The sequence below is a fragment of the Canis lupus genome, chromosome 8, assembly GCF_048164855.1.
Source record: "Canis lupus baileyi chromosome 8, mCanLup2.hap1, whole genome shotgun sequence".
Taxonomy (NCBI): Eukaryota; Metazoa; Chordata; class Mammalia; order Carnivora; family Canidae; genus Canis; species Canis lupus.
The window spans coordinates 9,216,902-9,238,974 of record NC_132845.1 but is presented as its reverse complement, the minus strand read 5'-3'; the positions used below and the strand labels follow the sequence as shown (position 1 = coordinate 9,238,974).

At 36.4% G+C, this 22,073-nt stretch overlaps 1 protein-coding gene across 2 annotated transcripts; it reads right to left on the bottom strand.

Annotated features, from left to right (window-relative positions):
* Positions 1-2,980: 2,980 nt before the first annotated feature.
* On the bottom strand, positions 2,981-21,799 carry IFI44L (interferon induced protein 44 like). Of its 2 annotated transcripts, none has more exons than XM_072834191.1 (9): positions 21,662-21,799; positions 18,247-18,731; positions 17,686-17,734; positions 16,754-16,949; positions 13,131-13,283; positions 11,227-11,398; positions 4,680-4,780; positions 4,219-4,393; positions 2,981-3,913 (listed from the first exon to the last, which is right to left on the bottom strand). In XM_072834191.1, exons 2-9 carry the CDS (start codon positions 18,719-18,721, stop codon positions 3,891-3,893), a joined length of 1,344 nt encoding a protein of 447 aa, XP_072690292.1. In that variant the 5' UTR covers positions 18,722-18,731; positions 21,662-21,799; the 3' UTR covers positions 2,981-3,890. The 2 variants fall into 2 exon arrangements, with proteins under 2 accessions (XP_072690292.1, XP_072690291.1); XM_072834190.1 differs by having other exon boundaries at positions 3,289-3,489.
* Positions 21,800-22,073: the final 274 nt, after the last annotated feature.

The window sequence follows — 22,073 nt, the reverse complement described above, 5'->3', positions numbered from 1 at the left end:
TTCCCCTTCTCCCTGCCTGTGCATGCATGTTCTCTTTCTCTCAAGAAAAAAAGAAATCCATTGTTTTAAAAACTTTGAAAATTATATTTTCACACCATTATTTAACATAGCTTGTTATTCTTCTTCTGCATCTCCACTCCCATTCCTACAGTCTCTACCTGCAGTTTTGCTTACGCTGTCATTCCTGTCCTGGAGTCTGGAAGAGCTCAAATCCATTGTGTGAGCTGTACCGGGAAAGGAAGGGGAGGGGGCATGCAGCTGGATATTGACCATAATCCTAAATTCTCTTGTCTGGCTGGCCCCTGCAGTCTGCATTTTCTCTAACACCAGAAAAAGGTTTTGCAAAGATTTGCAACTAGTATGCAAGTTTCCATCTTGTTCCGATTGATGGCAAAAATCAGATCTACTTACATCTACTATTCTCTCTAAATCGGCCCAGAGATTCACCACATTTGGGATGGGATCTGGGGACTTCCAAATTCCCACAGCTTTTAGGAGCACCATGAAGACTTCTATCAGCCTTGTTATCAATATAGCTGCTTTAGCGTCAGATTGAGTTTTGTCACTTCAAGATGATTACTCGTCAGCTGGTATCTGAAGCATCTGAGGGTTTATCTGAGTCTCTCAATCAACTTTGTTGTATTCAATGTGGACTTGCATTTTTTTTATGAAAAAGCAACATGTAATCTTTAAATTTAGCCTTCTAAAAAAGACACAGGCTTCCACACCACTCACCATAATACCATCTTGGTATATTATTAAGGTGGATGCTGGGTGAATTTGTACCATGCCACAAACTTCTGTCAGAAACAGCCACTTTTACTTTACTTTCCTCGCCCCCAGCTTTATTAAGATATAATTGATACAAGCAGACTTTTAGACATAGAGAACTGACGGTTGTTGGAGGGGAGGCAGGCAGGGAGATGGGTTCAATGGGTGATGGGCATTGAGGAGGGCACTTGTAACAAGCACTGGGTGGTATATGTAAGGGATGAATCACTAAATCCTACTCCTAAAATTCATAGTACACTCTATGTTAACTAACTGGAATTTAAATGACAACTTGGAACTGTGAACAAGATTAATTCATTACAATTAAAAGATAAATCAATAAATAGGACTCAAGAAAGTTGTTTTCAGACTGCATGTGTTACTCAAGAACTAGTGGATTTTATTACCAAATAAATAAATAAAAATCCCCAGGAAAACAAACAAACAAAAAGATATAATTGACATATTAAAATTGTGTAAGTTTAAGATATTCGATGAGATGATTTGATGCATGTATATATTGCAAAATGGTTAGCACAATAAGGCTAGTTAACACATCCATTACCTCAAATAATTACCTTTTTTGTACATGTGGTGAGAACATGTAAGACCTACTCTCCTAGCAACTTTCAGGTATATAATATCTCATTGTTGATTACAGTCACAATGTTGTACATCAAATTCCCAGAACATTCTCAGCTTATAACTGGATATTTGTACCCTTCAAATGACATGACCCCATTCCCCTCACCCCTCAGCCCCAGGCAACCATCATTCTACTCTGTTTCTACGAGTTTGGCTTTCTAAGATTTCACATGATAAGTGAGATCATGCAGTATTTGTCTTTCTCTGACTTATTGTCCTTAGCATAATGCCCGTAAGGTCCTTCCATGTTGTCTCAAATAGCAGAATTTCCTTCTTTTCATGGCTGAAGAATATTCCAGTGTGTGTGTGTGTGTGTGTGTGTGTGTGTGTGTGTTTAGTATTCTTTATCCATTCCTCTGTCAACAGACACACTTAGGTTCAGAAAGTCATTTTTTAATGCCACAAGCCAACCCACCCAGCCACCTACCACACAAAGTCTCTTGCACTGATGCTTAAATTGTCTCCACCATCCCTTTCCCTTCAGGTGATGTTCTACTTCCCACTATGTTTGTGCTTTATCCACAATGTCCCTTCACACTGTTTTGTTAACACATATTTTAGTGACTTTGGCTGGACTGTACCTGTATGTACAGGTATTATGTAAGTTATGTAAATTATGTAAATTTTCCAAATCCTGGGTGGCCTCTAACGTGTGGCAAAGTGGTAAGTCCTCCTGTTAGGATGGTAAAGAAAAATCAGCGGAATCCTCAAAGTCAGGAAAGGTCCTTTCCCAGATAAAAGAGGAGTCTCCCTTTTTGAGGCTCCCCTCACCAACCTTTTCCAGCCTAAGTCCCAAATATACATTTAATCCCATTAAATGTTTAAGTATCCCCAAAGTAGTACAGTAGTGAAGGATTAGAAACTGTGACATCCTTTACCTAACACTGTCCTTTTTAACACACAAAGAAAGGGGGGAACTTAGCCTCAATTTTACACTCTCAAATGATGTTGATCCACCTGGACAACCCCTCATTGTTCCTCTCTCTTGATCTCTCCGTTATTCCTCTTTCTTTCAAGGTCTCCATCTCCTTCATGAAGGTATTCCAGGCTACCCCTTCAGAGTAAAGAAGTTCCACTTTGAATTTAATTTCACATCTAGCAAAACTTTCCTCTGCTCAGATTTTTGCGGAGTCCCCCTGGAGATTGATGAGCTATGGCCTGATAGGTGAAGACGTCCAGGAAGAAGTCTTTAATCACCTTCAGTCTTCTAACCAACGAGAGTCAAGGCTTGTTTTTGTCGTCAATTATGTGGAGAAAACACATCTTACTCTTTGGACCTGTTCCTCCCTACATCCACTTCCCAATCATCCTGGCTGGAACTCTGCTTCTGTTTCCAATATCCACTTCTGGCTCTCCCCTTCAATATCTGACCATTCTATTCCTTTCTTTTAAAGACCCTCCCCATCACTTCCGCTAAATCATGAATCCTGAGCATTCATTGGAGCACAGCCTTACCTCTAGCTTTGCTTTAGGAAATAGTTCTTTCTCCATAACTCTCCCCAAGGAATTTTTGCCCTCATAATACACAGGACTTCCCAAAGAAGACAATAATTCTGACTAAAAGTACATTAGATAGCTTTAATATCAATAACTATTGAACCAAAGTCTATTCATTTGAAAAATACAAAGAGATTTGGACAAGAGAGTTAGGGTTTTGCGGGGGGGGGGGGGATCTAAAACCTATCTTCTGAAATTGTTTTTTTTTTTTTCTTTACTAAACAGTCGTAACTTCTACAGCTGCCCAGAGGAACTTACAATCACTTATGGGCACTTGTATAGGGCGACCTTCTCATTGACTTACACTAGTAACCTCATTTGATCACTGGACTCATGATGAGGATGGTTTAGAATTCAATTCATGCAAGTCAGGTATAGGTTCATTAAAGGAAGAAACTCTTGTTGTTGTTGTTTTTTTTTTACAGAAATAACATGTAATACATGTAAGTTCTTAAGAAATATTTGCTCTTTTTAATTAGCTTAAGTTCATATCTTCATCTGGAAATAAGTGAAACATTCTCATTCCTCTATGTACATTTTTCTCTCCTTCATTTCTTTCTCTTACAGTCTTCATTTCTGTAAGGAGAAAAATTTTAAGTACCTGTTATCACCCAGGGGAGGTTGGGAGGAATGCATAATGGCAAGCATGCTTACATGCTATCAGGCACTGTGCTAAATTCTATGAATACAAAGCTATGTAAAAGCCAAACCCTACTTCTTAAAGAACTCACCATCCATTTAGGGAAGTAACTATCCATTTTTAAATTGTTACTCCATGTGTTCATACTCACACACGTTTTAAATAAAGTGCTGTAGGCAAATAAGTAAGGGGCTAGTCCATTTTGCTGGGGAGGTTGAGAAGAGTGTCTCAGAAATTAAAATCCTAAACGGTGGTTTTGCAGTAGGGCATGTCTTAACCCACTTCTGCTCAGGGTTGGCCTTTGAACTTGAGATATGACTGATCCCAGAAGACACCATCAGTTAGAAGCTGTCAGGGACTCTAGACAAAACATGAATGAAAGCAGAAGTCATAAGGAAGCTGTCAGCAGAGATGGACTCTAACTGGGGCATGCCAATCCATATTTAGCCAAGTATCAGAACCAAGGCAACTGGTGTCACATGCAGAGCTGAAACATTCCTACAATTTTATCTGAAAACAAAATAGAATAGAAACAAAGCAGATATCCTAACATGGCTATTAGGTCTAGAGCAAGCAAATCAGCACCAGCTATCCAGTGAGGTAGAACTCTGAGATTTTCAAAAAGCACCATGCTTTATGAGAAGAGCAGAAAGGGGCCAGATTACCTATTTCCTCAAGAGGCATATCCTCTAAGAAGTCATCTACTATCCGTAACATCTGCCTTAGCACAAAGAGGATCTGAGTGTCCTTTAAAGGGTCCAGCTCCCATTCTGATGTATAATTTTCAACCATGAAGGTATTATAAATAGGAACACTTAGCATTTTGCTGACATCCATTATCTGTGGAAAAATTGATAAGCATAACTCATCTGAAAATTGACTGAATTCAAATGTAATTCAAGAAACTGAAAAGGCAATAGCTTGATAAATTCTCTTCTGAATATAATCACAATGCAAGTAATTATTGTTTTAAGCTGGGGCTTAAACTTGAATTAACCAGGCAATTGAATCATTTCTTCATTTACCTATAAGTATGTAGTATAAACACACACACAGACACACACACATTCACACGTACACTATTAACACCATTATAAGAATGCCTGGTTAAAAATATATTCTTTACCTGGCTTTGAGAAGTCATAGCTTTAGCCATGTTTAAAAAGTTGTCTTGAGGAAGGGTACTGCAATTATCCATGTTAGTAAGCAAGAGTACACATGCTGTACCTACAGCAAAGAAATAAATCAATTATTTTCTATCATAAACAGCAATGTGTCAACAAGGTAATTAAGCACATGTGAAAGCAGCTTTCTATCAGATGAGGATCTAACAAATGAGATATCCCCAATAAATGAAAATATGAACCTGAAGTTCTTCTAATAGAAGAAATGATCTTTTTCTTTCAACACAAGAGATCATTCCTAATGCAACTAAATGCACATTACATTGCAATCATCTACTATTCCAAATAGTGTGTTATAAAGTGATCTGAGGGAGAGGGGGTGAAAGTGGTTGCTGCACACTGAAGACTGAGAAAGAACCCCAGAAAGTGAGGAGGGTTATGTGTGAATATTTGTAAAAGCAAGACACATATTTCACAGTTCTACTAAAGACCTCTTGCCCTCTCCCAATTGGCTTCTAACTGAATCAAAGTTCTGCTTCACTAACAAATGCTTCCCCAGGAAAATATATAAAACCAAGATTCATTTTCATTTTCTTTGATAAATACCCAAAAGTAGAATTTCTGGATTGCTTGGTAGTTCTATTTTTAATTTTAATTTTTTGAGGAACCTCTAGACTATTTTCCCAGTTTCAACAGTTTATATGCCCACTAATGGTGTACAAGTATTCCCTTTTTTTTCACATCCTCACCAATACTTGTTATTCCGTCTTTTTGTTAACAGTCATTCTAGCAGGTATGATATGATATCTCATTATGGTTTTATTTAGCATTTCCTTGATGATTAATGATGCTGAGCATCTTTCCAGGTACCTTATGGCCTCCTGTGTATCTTCTTAGGGAAGCTATTCACTTGTCTTCTGCTCATTTTTAATCAGATTGTTTTTTATGTCTTGTTTTGGTTTTTATTGGTATGAATTCTTATATATTTGATCTTTTTAAAGATTTATTTATTTTAGAGAGAGAGAGTGAGAGCAGAGAGAGGGAGAGAGAGAGAGAGAGAGAGAGAGAATCCTCAAGCAGACTCCCCACTGAGTGAACGCAGTGTCCAACTTGAAGCTCGATCCCAGGACCCTAAGATCACGACCCGAGTCAAAATCAAGAGTCAGACACTTAACCAACTAAGTCACCCAGGTGTCCCTTTATTTATTTTTGATATCAATCTCTTATCAGTTACATGATTTGCAAATATTTTCTTTCATTCAGTAGGCTGCCTTTTTTATTTTACTGATAGTTTCCTTTGCTGTGCAGAAGCTTTTTAGGCTGCTGCAGTTCCATTTGCTTATTTTTGCTTTTGTTGCTTTTACTTTTGATGCCAGATTCAGTAAATCATCTCCAAGACCTATGGTGAGGAGCTTACCACCTATGTTTTCTTTTAGGAGTTTTATGATTCCAGGTCTAACTTCAAGACTAAAATCCATTTGGAGTTGATTTTTGTGTATGGTGTAAGATAGTGGTTGAGTTTTGTTCTTTTACATGTGGCTGTCCAGTTTTCCCAACATCATTTATTGAAGAGACTGTCTTTTGCCACCGTATATTATTGGCCCCTTTGTCATAAATCAATTGACCAAAATGTGTGGATTTATTTCTGGGCTCTCTATTCTGTTCTATTGATTTTATGTATTCATTTTTATGTTAATAGCACACAATGCTTCCAGCCTTGTTCTTCTTTCTCAAATTGTTTTGGCTCTTTGGGGTCTTTGGTGGTTCCATACAAATTTTAGTATTGTTCATTCTATTTCTATAAAAAACACCATTGGAATTTTGATAAGGATAGCATTGAATTTGTACGTTGCTTTGGAGGGTATGTGCACCTTAATATGAATTCTTCTAATCTCTAAGTACAGAATATCTTTCTATTTATTTGTGTCTTCTTCGATTTCTTACACTAACATCTTGTAGTTTTCAGTATGCAGGTCTCTCATTTCCTTGGTTAAATTTATTCCTAGATATCTTATTCTTTTTGATATAATTAAATAAATTATTAATGTAAACTCATAATTAGTATACAGAAATGCAACAGATTTTTGCATATAAATTTTGTATGCTACAACTTTACTGAATTTATTAGTTTTTTTGAATTTATTAGTTTTAATAGTTCTTTCGTGAAGTCTTTAGGATTTTATAATATAATAACTTGTCATCTGCAATTAAAGACAGTTTTATTTCTTTTCCAATTTGGACATCTTTCAGCTTTTCTTCAGTAAGTATGACTTTAGCTGTGGGTTTGTTATATATGGCCTTTATTATGTTGGGATAGCATTCCCTCTATATATGCTTTGTTGAGAATTTTTATCATAGGTGGATGTTGAGTTTTGTCAAATTATTTTTCTGCATCTATTGAAATGATTATATGATAATAATATGATTATTTTATCCATCATTTTGTTAACTTGGTATGTCACACTGACCGCATGGAACCAATATACGTTTCCCTATTCTTCTTTCTAAATACAATTAGAAGCACTAGACATTATTTATAATCAAACACAAATATTGAAAGGTGAAGAGAAGAATTAACACTGGGAAAGGACCTCAGGATCCAAGGAACAATATGGTGGTGAGTTCTCTAGATTTTCTTTTTTACTTCATAAATCCTATATTGGCTGCTGGAGAAGAGCACACTATGGAAAAAGCCAATTGGAGCTGGTGAAAGGAAAAGGAATGAAAGGAACAAAATGGGAAGGAAAGGGAAAGGGAAGAGGGGGAGAAAGGGAGGAGAAGGCAGGAAGACTGCTGTCTCTAACCAAGCATGAGAAAAGAAGCAACCTAGCAAGACAGAAAACTTTCACACAACAGAGATACACTATCCCAGCCAAACACCAAGAAAGAGCTGCAGTCCCATCCACAGAAGTGTCTCTTCCCTTCTCCATCCTCCACACTATGCCAGGATAGTATCACAGAAGAAGAATAAGTAAGGAGCCAGGACTTTTATACCTGTAATTTTCTAGGTCCCTCTTGATGGTATCAATGGAAGCTACTTGGGGTTCCTGGACTTCTACCCCAATCATTAGGGTAGGGTGCTCCCACCCTCTTTACCAGTGTCAGAGGAGGCCAACCAAAACAGCAAAACTTTAATCACCATTCATCCAGTCTTAAGAAGGCTCCTAGCCTCCTTTGGTATCAGTGAAGGTCATATGGGGAGGAAGAACAAAGTTTGCTTCCCCCTGAAGGTGTCAACCAAGGCCTAATGGGGAACCTACACTTGCAGATCCACAAGCACAGTGTCACAAGAGGTCTGCTAAACGCAAGATTTAAATAAGATCCAGGGGCACCTAGGTGGCTCAGTTGGTTGGGCATTTGACTCTTGATTTTTGGCTTGGGTCATAGTGTCAAGGTCATAGGAGGGAGCCCCAAGTTGGGCTCTGCACTCAGTGTGGAATGTGCTTGTCCCTCTCCCTCCCCTCACTTATGCTCTCTGTCTTTCTCAAATAAGTAAAATCTTAAAAAAGAAAAAGAAAATAAATAAGATTCAGAGTCTCAAACATACCCCAAACATTAAAGGTATAAACAAAAATGACTTGTCATACCAAAACCAAGAAAATCTAATCAAATTTATAGAACATACACATAATTTTCAAGCATCCGTGGAACATTTACCAAAATATACTATAGACTAAGACATAATTTAATTTCAAGAGCAATTTAAAGAATTTAAATCAGAGAGTGTCCTTTGACCATAATGGATCAAACTGTAAGTCAGTAACCAAGTGGTAACAAGAAAAACCCCAAGCACTTAAAAACTATACAAAACATTCTAAATAACTCATGAGTCATAAAGGAAGTTTCAAGGGAAAGAAAAAATACATTAAACTGGAAGATAATAAAGATACAGCATATCAAAATCTGTGTAGATCACTGAAGAACTGTTTACAGGAAAATGTGTAGGACTCAATGCTTATAATAGAAGAGGAAAAAAGTCCAAAATCAACAATCTAAGTCCCTCCCCTCAAAAACCTAGTAAAAAGAAAGCAAATTATATCCAAATCAGGAAGATGAAAGAAATCCAAAAGAGCAGAAATCAATGAACAAATTGAAAACAGAAAAACAATTTAAAAATCTATGAAACAAAAACATGGTTCCTTGAAAAGATCAATACAATTGACAAACTTTTAGAAATAGTGTCAGAACAAAAGATAAGACACAAATCACTAACATTAGGAAGGACACAGGATATTCCTACACACCCCACAGACATAAAAGGAATAATAAGGAAATGCTATGAACAACTCTACACACATAAATCTGACAACTTGGATGGAATAGACTGAACTAAAAACTACAAACTATCCCAATTTGCCTAATATGAAATAGATTATTTTAATAGCTTGCTAACTATTTTAAAATTAATTTTTTATATCAAAAACGCTAAAAAAGAAATCTCCATACTCAGATGATTTCATTGAAAAACTCTACCAAACATTTTAATAGAAATTAGCACCAATTCTTCACATTCTCTTCAAGAAAATGGAAGAGGAGGGGCACCTGGGTGGTTCAGTGGCTGAGCATCTGCCTTTGGCTCAGGTCATGATCCCAGGGTTCCTGAGATCAAGTACTGTATCAAGCTCCCCGCAGGGAGCCTGCTTCTCCCTCTGCCTGTGTCTCTGCCTCTCTCTCTGTGTCTCTCATGAATGAATGAATGAATGAATGAATGAATAAACAGAAAGTGGAAGAAGAATACTTTCCAACTCATTTTTTGAATTTAGTGTACTCTAACACCAAAACCTGACAAAAACACCAACCAGGGGCGGGAGAACTACAGATCAACATCTTTCATAAATATAGATATAAATATTTTAACAAAATATTATCAATAGATTCAGCACTATGTGAAAAGAATTATATATCATGATTACACGGCTTTTATTCTAAGGAGACAAGGCTGGCTCGAGAGATTCAAGAACCAATATAATCCACCATATTAAGAAGATAAAGAAAAACTCTGCATGATTATATCAATATGTGGGGAAAATCTATTTGATAACATTCAACAGCCATTCATGGTAAGGAAACAAAAACTCTCAGAGAACTAAGAATAAAGAACTTCCTCAAACTGACAAAGAACAACTGTAAAAAAGCCTTTTGCTGTATTTATAATGGTGAAACACAGAATATTTTCCTCCTAAGATCAGAAACACCACAGAGTTATCTGCTCTTACCACTTTTACTCAACATAGTACTGGAACTTCTAGGCAGAACAACATGACAAGCGAAGAAAATAAAAGGCATACAGATTAAAGAGAAAGACAAAATTACCCCTATTGAAAATGTCATGAAAATCGAAAAAAATAAAAATCCTTTCCTAGAACTAATAAGTGAGCTCAGCAAGGCCACAAGAAACAAGATCTGCATGCAAAATTCTATTGTAATGTGAGGTACCAGCAATAAGCATCTGGAAACCAATACAAATATGATACCATTTTAAAAAATTAAACACTTAGGTATAAATCTAATAAACGTGTACGGAACTTGAATCTTAAAAAATGTGGAGCACTTTTGAAAGAAATCAAAGATCTGAATAAATGAATAGACCAAGTATGTTCACGGATTGGAAGACTCCACAGAATAAGATGTCAATTCTCCCCAAATTGATATATGTGTTTAATATAATTACTATCAGTATCCAATCAAGTTTTTTTTGTAGAAATAGACAAAGTAATTCTAAAATTCCCATGGAGGAGGAATTGAAGATGGCAGTATAGGAAAACTGTGAACTCATCTCCACCTGGAGACACAATAAATTTATAGCTACATATGAAATAATTTTTTCTGAAAAGGACCCGACAACCAGATGAATAATATCTCCACAACAAAAAAACAAAAGTAGTACATCTAGAAGGGTATGAGAGGCAGAGACACTGCCTTACCCAGGATCCCACTCCAGATGCAGTGACCCTACAATCAGGTGGGATTCAAAAAAAAATATGAACTCTTTCTCAAGGAATAAAGGGAATGTGCCCCACATCAGGCACCACAACCCTGGGGGTTGGCCCCAGAAAGACAAGCCCCCACAATATCTAGCCTTGAAAATCAATGGGGATTAAGACCAGGAGAATCATAGAACTATAAAGAACAGAGATCCCAATCCTAAAGGGTTTCCACACGAACCCAATCACCCTGAGATCTAGTAAGAAAGCAACAGACTGGAAAGCACCTAGATTGTAAGTCAAGGAGACCCACTCACTACTTTTAAATGTACACATGTAATAAAACAATACAGAGCCACACACACACATTATAACAGTGTCGATTTCCTGGTTTTGATCAGGTCACATAATGTGGGGAAGTGACTATCCTACCAAGCCACTGGAACATCACATGTGACAAAAAAAATACATGATTGATCTGTGTCTGCTATTGCCACCAACCAACCCAGGACTCAGGAAGTAGGGTATAGAGTGCATAGGCCCTCTCTGAACTCTCTTTCCAACTTCCTGTGAATCTGTGATTATTTCAAAATTAAAGGTTTTTCATAAGGATAATGAGACTCACCACATTTCAAGACTTCTTTTTGAATTTGTTTTAACTTTGCCACCATCTTAGAGGAGAGATCTTGGATAGAGTTGATATCTAAGACATAAGCCACACAGTGAATCCTGTCCTTCAGCGATGGAGAGGAGATGAAGGTAGGATGATTGGGTGTAATTGGTCTATTGGGATTCAACTGATATGGAAACATAAGATAACATTTAGAGATTATTAACTGAGTTCTTTATGACACATTCATGCTTCAAATGCAACTACCACTAACCTCCAACTTTTCTTCCTCTAGCCACTCTTCCCTCAAGTTAATAAGTAGTACCCCTTCCATACTTCCTCTCCACTATGAGTGTAATGTTATTATATCTTTCTTATGGAAAAAAAAAACACTTCATTGCATTGGTGAAAATGAGAATTATACATACTTTATATTATCCATACTGGAAATATTTCAGGAAAGTACAAACTATTTAAAAAGCTAGTTTCACATTCCAGTCTCCAGAAAAACAAAACAAAACAAAACAAAACAAAACTACCATTGATATTGGTTACACATCATTTAGGACTTCTCTCTAAATATTTTGTGTACTTAAATGGACTAATGGATAGAGAAAAAAGGAGAGTGAAAGATAGATGGAAAATACATTTTAAAATAAAATACTATAATTTCTTTAATTTTACAGAAGAAAAAGAAATTAAGATAAAACAGAAGAAATACCAAATTTCAAGTTATTATCTCCTTACCACCGAACAATCATCTTTCTAGGATTAAGAAAATAGATTTTAAAGTATCATAAAGGGCTACATTCATTATTTTTTTACCCATATGTTTCAATGTTGGATTGAACTGACTGCCTCTCTGTTGTGAAAAATGAAGGTTCTCATAGGTTCACAATTTCTCCCATCTCTCTGCTCTGTTCCATCTCCCTGTAACTTATGTCTCCTTGGATTGTGAGGATAAAAATTATGTTCTTAGTCAGTTATGTGTTTCCAGTAACTAGCATAGTGTCTGGCACAAATTAGGTTTTTAATCGTGGTTTTTAAATATATAAGTACATAATTAAGGTTTCCAATCAAGCACAAATGAAAGGCAACAGAATTCACTGTTCAGAAATTGAGGCTGATTGTATCATACCCAATGCCTAAAAGAAAGGTGACAATAATGGTTGACCTTTTGAGAATTTAAAGTACATCATCTCATTTATCTTCTCGGGCACCCTATGAAGTGGGCATTATTATTATTACCTACATTTTACATATGAAAAATTAAAACTTACAGAGACAAGTGTATAACTTGCTTATGGGTACACATCGAACTCGTGGCAGAGTCAACCTTTGAATGTAGGTGTTTAAGTAGCATTTAAGTGTGATTCCCAAGTACTGACAGTATAACAATACAACACTTCAACAAAAAGTGTTTAATTGTTCCACTATTTTGTCTGATTGATCAAAAAAGTGCATGAGATTAAACTATTATTTTCCTATCTTTTACAATTTTACAATATTGTAAAGAGTGATATAAACACGACTTCTTCTTGTCCTTTTTCTAGAATCTGTATGAGTAAAATGCTGCCTTTTGGCTGTATTTCTTTTCTTTCTTTTTTTTTCCTCTGAGGTCCCATTTTTTTAAGTAATCGTCATATTCATTGTGGAACTCAAACTTATGACCCTGAGTTCAAGAGTCACAAGTTCTATCAACTGAGCCAGCCAAGCATCCCAGGCTTTATTTCTTATTGCTATAGAAAATAAGTTACTCTACTTTACCTATATGAACACTTAATCACCCAACGTAGAATAGTATTTGTTGATGTTGAAAACATCTTAAAGACAGTTGAAACTGCCTTATGGGATAAAAATTTAACAAAAAGCATTGATGAAACTGATTTAAAACTTTTGAGAGATTGGAGAATTCTTACCTGGTATCTGTCTGGCACGCAGCCTTTTAAGATGTAGGGTATGTCTTCCATGCACAATCCTACTCCTTCTTTCTCATGTATCCCCATGGAGTCACACAAGCTAAATTGCAGACATGTGCCATATTTCCCATATTTAATAGGATATATCCTATACTATAAAACAAAGTATATCAAAGGTAAAAACTCATTCTTCAACTAGCATTCAAGACATGACAATAGGAAAAACAGAGAGTGGTTAATATTTTAACACTGTGGTCCTCAAACATCTTGGGGAAAAATTATTGAGAATCTCAAAGATATTTTATTTATGTAGGTTATATCTATTGATATTTAACATACTAAAAATTTTAAACTGAACAAAATTTCAAATGAATTCTTAAATCATTTAAGAATACAATTATAAATCTGTTGCATATTAACCTAAAATATATTTTTATTAAAAAAAATAAATTATCCAAAAAGCATTAAAAAGAGCAGGACCAATTTACTTTTTGCAATTCTCTTTATTATCTGGATTAATATAAGATGGCTAGAGTCTCATATCTGCCTCTGAATTCAATCTGTTGTGATATATCATTTCGTTTGAAGTGTATGAAGAAAATCTATCTCGCATACATGTATGTAGTAGGAAAAGGAAAGAGTGTTTAATTTAACAGCTTTCAGAGAATTGTGGCTATTCCTCATTAATAATCCATCAAAGCTCAATAAGTGATAATTTCTCCAAAGGTTAGCTACAATGTGGAATCTGTGACATTTTCATACTCAGCTACATTAAATTCATTGATCTATCTTATGCTTTGAATGTATTTTTTACCCATGCATGACTTACTAACCCAATGCATTTGGTCATTTGAAAATATTGGTTCCTTGGCTTATCTAGATCTTCTAAATATTGGCACATTTCACCACACAATATTAAAACATCATATTTGTTACTAACACCATTAATCTCATCAGGTATGTCTTTCAGTTATGAAGTTATGGAGCTCAAAGTGATGGATACAGGTTTCCCAAAGTTCTAATTTTTCTTAAAAGTTCAAATGTTATCACTGGCAACAAACATTGCTGGTTGGTTGCTTTTCTTGTAATGATATGCTCACTTTGTGCATTGTCTATTAATGTCTACCAAATACCTAAGTATGAATAAGCAAGTCTGTCAATTGTCTTCTCAATTAAAAATGACATTACATGAGAAAAGTTCAGCTCACACTCAATTGCACCAGCATCTTAGCTTAACAACCACCATATCTTGATATACTTAAAAACCCTTTGAATGTACTTCCAATTTTATCACACAAAATATTAAAATAATGTGTTCTCAAAAGTTGAGGTCTTTTTTTTAAAGATTTTATTTATTTATTCATGAGAGACACAGAGAGAGAGGCAGACATAGGAAGAGGGAGAAGAAAAAAAAAAAAAAAAGGAAGAGGGAGAAGCAGGCTCCCCGCAGGGGGTCTGATGTGGGCCTTGATCCCAGGACCCCAGGATCATGACCTGAGCCAAAAGCAGACATTCAACCACTGAGCCACCCAGGAATCCCTCAAAAGTTGAGTTTAAATAAAATCAATAGTTGTTACTTAGTCATCAATTACATTCTTAAGTGAAATTAGCATTTTGTTTGTTTTACTGCAAGTGATAAGAGCATACACAGTGATTACTAATAGTGCTTGGTGCCATTGCTTGATTCATGCTAAAGTGCCAGCCAACAAGTAAAACTACTTTTGTATGATCAGTTCAAATGTCAGCATATGAGAATAAGCAAAACCATCTAAGTATTATTACACAAATAATTTTAAACTCACGGATCCCCTAAAATGTTCTCAGGAATCCTTAGGGGTCTGCAAATCTCACTTTGAGAAGCTCCACTTTAACAAGTCTTCTTTCCTAAAGAAACACACTCCATCTGATACCAAGAGTATTTTTCAGAACTCTGAAAATTTTTTATTGATCAAACACACTTCCGCACAGGCACAAGTATGGAAGACATAGGAAGAATCACACAGAAACGTACTTCTCAGAGATAACAGACAACACTTGAATCACAATTCTCCTGTTCCAGACCTGGCAGTTGAGAACCCCTCTAAAATGCTACTGTAATCTGGAATGGGGTCAAAAGCTCCATTGGGCGATAAGCCCAATGCCTAGGAGCAATCCCATTAGATATTCTGATCTAAGTGAAAGGGAACTACTACTGGTGCCTCCACCTGAAGGGACTTACACAAAGCAGTCGAGTTACATACTTAAAGTGCGTTGTAAAATTTCAAGATCAGTGGGCGCATTCATAGTCTTCATTAATCTGTTTTCTTCATAAATTTAATTCTTCAAAGAGAAAGGTCTCTTGAGAAATAAAATATTCTGTTTCCCTGACATTCTGTCTCGTGTTCCTTCAGTTTATATAGAAGTATTTGCCTTTCATTTGGACTTTCGGATCTACATCTTCCCTTAAAGCCATGCCTTTGGAGCTTTCAACATGAAAAAGAGGGAGATCAATCCTGTTCTGATGAGTACCTTTATTACAGCATCCATCACATTGAATAGTACTTATTTGCTTATTATCTAAAAATTTATTATCTATAAATCCCTGAATAAAAAGACGAGCTTCTATTTGTATTTAGGTCTTTGTTGCCAAGACAATATTTAACAAATAGAAATATGTCAATCAACGCTTAGTGTATTGAATTACTATTGCGATACCTTGCTTCGGCTTCTGAGACTAGGCTAATATACCAAAATAAAGCCAGTCAAATAAGTAGAATCTAGTCAACATCAAGAAATAAGATGAGGGTCTTGAAGGTCTTAGAAAATGCTTTCATTTATTAAATGTGACACAAAACTAAAATGGGCCATAACTGTCTTACGCTAAATTTTGCACTGACAGTGCACAGCGTATTTCCAATCAGTAAGGCACTATTTGCTTGTAGCAGTCACAGAAAAACAGAGTTGGATTATGAAATGTTCTATTCATTCGTCTTAATATTTTTACTTGAGTATGTAACATTGAAAAGCACAAAATGGAAGAAAGTTTTTCCACCGTACTTTGTAGATCTTTAGATGAACAGATGAATAAAAATGATATTAGTACTTAACATTTGTTAACAAGTAAGATGGTATTTGTAGGACCACTGATAGATTTACCCTTTGACGGTTGACCCACCAAAGTGAAATGCTATCTTGCTTTTCACGATCATTTCTTATAAGATGTCTTGTCAAATGGAAAAGTGTTGTAATACATCATTTTCATTATTTTTATCATAGGAAGAAAGAATTTCAATCCAGATACAACCATGTGGGGCATGAGTAAAACTGACTTCTGATATCATGGACAAAGATTTCTATAAAGTTTATTAAATTTTAGTGGTTTTTTTTTTGCAAATACCAAAAATCATTCTCCCTGTAACTGCTTCTTGCATGCATAAAAATGGAAAGCCTCTCAGTGAAACACAACTCAAGGAGGGAATTCTGAGTTACCATTTGACTCTTGTTTTACATTTGATTTAGCATTTAATTGCTTGTGGATTGGGAGGAGGTTAATGATCTCAGAGAAAACAGCTAAGAAACAAACACACCACCGAATAGTTGTAATCGATAAAACAAAAGCCTCAGGAAATCCTTAAATAACTCACCTGCTCAGTAATGCTGGTGATATCAGCACCCACTGGGGCATGGCGAGTCCTCTGGCCTCGGAAAATAGACTTCACTGAATTGATAAAACTAGACTTTCCAGACCCAGTTGGACCCAGCAAGAGAATACGAATTTCTGAAATAATGTGTACACAGGGCTTGTAGGCTCTGAGTTCGGCTACAAGTGGATTTCTGTACCTGTCAAATAATACGCAGTACTTAAAGACAACAGCCAAATTTCCAGAGGAGCGGTACAATTCTCCTGCTGCTTCTTTTCTTCCCTTTAAAAGTATGTTTTAAGTACTTATTTATCTTGGCATTAACACCTATCATATGATTTGAAAGGGTCTAAGGTTACGCATTTTGTACTTGAAGAAAATGTGTTTATCGATATCCAAATAAAGTTGAACATTAACCAGCAACCAAATCACTGTTAAACTATGAGCCCTAGACCACCCAAGTCTAACAAATTCAGCTACTGAAGATGAGCATTATATCAGCAATAATATCATATTAAGGAAAAATAATATACATGCAATGCAGATATTTATCTATAAATTGGGGTGAGGGGGCTTTTTTTAAAAAAACTTACTGAAACTCCCCCAAAAAACTTTATTCCCAGGGAAAGGTGTCAGAGGAATTATCTGAAATAGACACCTAGACTTTTCTGTCTGGAAAACCTAGAATCTAGCAAGTCCAAAGTGAAACATAAAGTCAAACTGTCACCAGGTAGATTTTTAAAGGATCACAGTTGGTAGTGATTTTGCTTCTGTTGTCGCTGTAAATTGCCTCGAATGTTTTATGTAAGTAACATAATAACTCACTGGTATCACTCCAAGTTATGTGATCTTTATTTTACGATGTCATTTCCAATGCCATTTATAGAAGTGTTCTAATTAAAATGAGTAATAGATAATCCAAGAACCTAACTTACTTCATGGCTCTTGTTATCTTGCTTATGTAGTTTGTATCATCCTTAATCCCTGTAGGCAATAAACATAGCATAATAAGTTTTTTTTAAGTTACCTGGCTAAACCTCCCCAAGTCTACCTTCTAAATGGGAGCAGCGAGTCTTCCTATATAATTCAGGGCTGAGCCGTCTAGTTAGGAGTCAGAGCTGGCAACATCATGGGAAAAGAAAGGAAAATTATCCTCCCCACACATTAACTGGCTCTGGAAACTCTCACATAACTATGCCTAGAGATCCTAGAGCTGACCCAGAAGGGGTCATGTGCCAAAATAAACCCTGCTCTCATTAACTCTCCATCTCCAGGTCTCCACTTATACCTCTCACCTTTCTTTGCTCAAAGCTGCCTATACTTTCTGGGTAGTATACTCTTCTGCTCCCTGGGTTTCATTTTGAAGTTTATGGAAGAGAAATTCGATGGCGTGAAATCTGACTGCTCCTCTCATTTTTCCTTGTTCTTGCAGCTTGATTATGACCCGCAAACACAAAGATGAGAACCAGAATGCTGGATTATCTAATTTAACATACCTTCAACTCGAAAAACTTCACATTCCAAAAACTTGGTGTTGTGGCAGAAGTTTTGTCCTGAATCATTGTCTTTTGAAGTGTATGTAGAAAGTATGGCTTTGCCTAGATCTACAGAGAACTCCTTTTTGCCAAAGAAATAAAATTCCAGTTGTTTAGAAACAATTTTCATTTCTGTTTCTAAAATTCCAGTTATTTCACTTTCTCTATCCTTTCGAAATGAAAACTTGAGGGAAGGATTTGGCCTTGTTAACTTATCAGACTTTTCAAGATAATGCTCAAGCATAAAGACCACCCATAAAACTTCAGAAAAGTAAATTATTGTAACAGTAGGTCCCTGATGAATGCACCTCTCAAGCATATAAAAAATGTCACTTTGGTGAACACTAGACTTATAAAGAAGTCTCAAGGACACGTTCCCAAGAAGCTTTTGCAGTCTTTTCTCCTCATTCCATGTCAATCTGGTTGTGACTGCCATTGTTCTGTATCTGATAGGAAAACAACAACAGGTTAAGAGGCTAGTTAGTATATCATAGTGGTTTAAAGCACAGATTTCTGCTTCTAGCTCCAGAGCATTTTTTTCCTCTGCCCCAGTGAAAACATTATTTGGATTACAAGGCAAAAAAAACATATAGATATGGAACAATAGCGGTACATATGAAAAAAATAGATAATTTAGAAATAAAAAGACAAAATAAATGCAAGCCTAGATAAAGAATAAAGTAAGATTAATAAATTAGAACACTGATCAGCAAATGTTTTTCTTAATAACAAACAGTAAATATTTTAGGCTTTGCGGGCCATATGGCCTCTGCCACAATGACTCAACTTTGCCAATGTGACACAAAAACAGAGACAATATGTAAAGCCCTTTTTACCAAAACAGGTGGGTGTCACACAGGCCATAGTTGACCAACCCATTGATTAGAAGGTAGGAAAAAAGAACTTATATAGAAAACAGTTCCCAAAGAAAGAAATTGACCTATGAAAGGATTTAAAAGACATTGAGGTCCTACAGCAGCATAAACCATGAGCCATCATGCCAATTCTTTCAATTCTTTCTTATTCTTTCAATAAGAATCTTTCAATTCTTTCAATATTCTTTCAATAAGAGAACACAGGATAAATTGTAAATACATATATTTGAAAACAGTGGAGGGCTAAGATTTGGAAAATAAGTGAACACGGAGACATAAGCTTGGCATTTGGGAGCACATTTCCCTAAGGAGCATCTGTTAGCTTTAGAAGAGATGCCAAAGATGCTGAGATGTTAGGCAAAAGTTTTACTAGACTCCCAGACTTAGAGGACTATAGTGCAACAAAGAGGATGTCTTGGCAATCCTCCTCTCAGGTCATGGGCAAGGATTATTTTTTAAAATTTTTGTTTATTTATTTATATGAGAGACAGTGAGTGAGCAAGAGAGAGAGAAAACAGAAGCAGAGGGAGGGGGAGAGGAAGAGGGAGAGGCAATCTCCTGCTGAGCAAGGAGCCCTATTTGGTGATGTGGGGTTTAATCACAGGGGCTCCATCCCAGGACTCCAGGATCATGAATGGAGCCGAATGCAGACATTTAACTGACTAAGCCACCGTGGGCAAGGATTCTGAAGACCTACAGGGTAGAAGGAAGAGTGGACTGGAAACGGACAGGCTTGACTCCATCTCCTAAGTACTTCCCATCTATGATTGTGTTAGGATAAATGAAGATTGCTTATGTCTCCAAGCTGCGTGGCAAATACAAAACAAATCTTGTCTAGATGAAGAGAACATCTTTCTAGCTTCAAATGATCTCCACGTTTTTTTTTTATATTCAGTGATTCACGTTCATCATAAACACAAGAGGAAATGAAACAACAGGATAGGAAACCAAGAGAAAAAGTAGAACACATGAATAAACCCATACTGTTTATTCATTTGCTTTGTTTTTTTTAGATTCCACATGCAAGAGAAATCCGATGGCATTTTTCTTTGGCTTATTTCATTTACCATAATCTCCTCTAGATCCACCCGTGTTGTCCCAAATGGCAAGATCTCGTCCTTTTTTATAGCTGAGTAATATCATAATGGGTGTGTGTGTGCACGTACGTATGTCACATCTAATGGAAAAACCGTCTCTAATGGAAAAGCAGTCAAAGTATACGAAGAAGACATTCACAGATGAGGTAACTCAAATGAACTATAAACATAGAAAAAAATGTTCAGCCATTCTAGAAACAAAGAACTGTAAATTAAACAATAATGAGATGTCATATCGCATTCAAACAAAAGTCCGGCAATAGCAAGTTGACCTGGATATGGAGATTCAATAATATTCACATTATTTGACAGACATGCATCATTCTGGGGAACAACTACATTCATAGCAGCATTGTTTAGGATGACATTAGGAGATTGGATGTACACATTTTGGCATATTCACACAATGAAATATTAAAGAGCACTGAAGTGACTGAACTAGACCTATTTGAATCAACATTGATAAAGCTCAAAAAATTAATCTTCAGTGGAATAAAGCAAGTTGAGAATGACACACTTAGTATGGACACACTTAGATATCATTTATTTTTTTTTTTTTTTTTTTTTTTTTTTATTTATGATAGTCACAGAGAGAGAGAGAGGCAGAGACACAGGCAGAGGGAGAAGCAGGCTCCATGCACCGGGAGCCTGACGTGGGATTCGATCCCGGGTCTCCAGGATCGCGCCCTGGGCCAAAGGCAGGCGCTAAACCACTGCGCCACCCAGGGATCCCTTAGATATCATTTAAATGAACTGTTAACAAAGCAATACTAGAGATCATGTTTAGATACATATGTGTATACCAAAAGCATAAAAAACAGGCAAGACAACAATTTATACCAAAGTCTGGATAATATTTCCCTCAAGAAAGGAAGGGAAGAGAAAAGAATGTAGGAGAGATTCACAGAGAACTTCGACATTATCTGTAATGCTTTTGTTTTTCAGGAGTGAAAAACTGTCCTAATTGGATAAAGCAAGTCATTTAAAAATATCTGATAGAACTGTGTAAGATTACACTGGAGTTTACCTACTCTCTGCAGTGCCCTGTGTTGGAAACTTCCATTAAAAAAGAACAAAACAAAATTAAGGAGGAGGGCAGCCCAGGTGGCTCAGCGGTTTAGTGCCGCCTTCAGCCCAGGGTGTGACCCTGGAGACCCTGGATCCAGTCCCATGTCAGGCTCCCTGCATGGGGCCTGCTTCTCCCTCTGCCTGTGTTTCTGCCTGTCTCTCTCTCTCTCTCTCTCTCTCTCTCTCTGTCTCATGAATAAATAAATAAAATCTTTTTTTAAAAAAATTAAGGAGGAAATTGCATTAGCAGCAATTTGAAATTCTTTTTCAAAGAAAGGAAAACAGATAATTTTCCATACACAGCTAGGAAACATCGGATGGCAAAAAGTCACTTACCTGCTTTTAAGAGTTGGATGGAGCTTCAATGTCTGGTTAGCAGCTCTGTTTGATGCCTCCAGCAGCCACAGTGTGGAGAACGAAGGTTCTACTGAGAGCTCTGTGGTTGAAAGAAAAGAAAGTGAAACTCAAAGTAGCAGGCAGCAGGCAGCTGTCATTAAGTTTCGTTTTCCTTGCTAGAGAAAAGAGACAGAGAAAACAAAAGGGAGAAAAAAGATTTCTGCCGAACACATGAGAAAGATCTTTGGTCCCCTCTGTAGCCTACAGTACGTAGGTCTGCATGAAATGGCCATTAATAAAAAACTGCACTAAATCTAATAGCTAACATTTCTGTACATTTAACTATGTGCTTGGCACTGGGCCACTGCATGCATTTTCCTAGTTTCTTCTCAAAACAATCTCACAGAGTAAT

Coding starts and splice junctions, on each gene's coding strand:
- IFI44L (XM_072834190.1), bottom strand. CDS start 18,721: ATGGCAGTCACAACCAGATTGACATGGAATGAGGAGAAAAGACTGCAA. Junction 16,950..17,685: donor AAGATAACAAGAGCCATGAA/GTAAGTTAGGTT, acceptor ATTATTTGACAG/GTACAGAAATCCACTTGTAG. Junction 4,781..11,226: donor AAAAGAAGTCTTGAAATGTG/GTGAGTCTCATT, acceptor TCTTTGCTGTAG/GTACAGCATGTGTACTCTTG.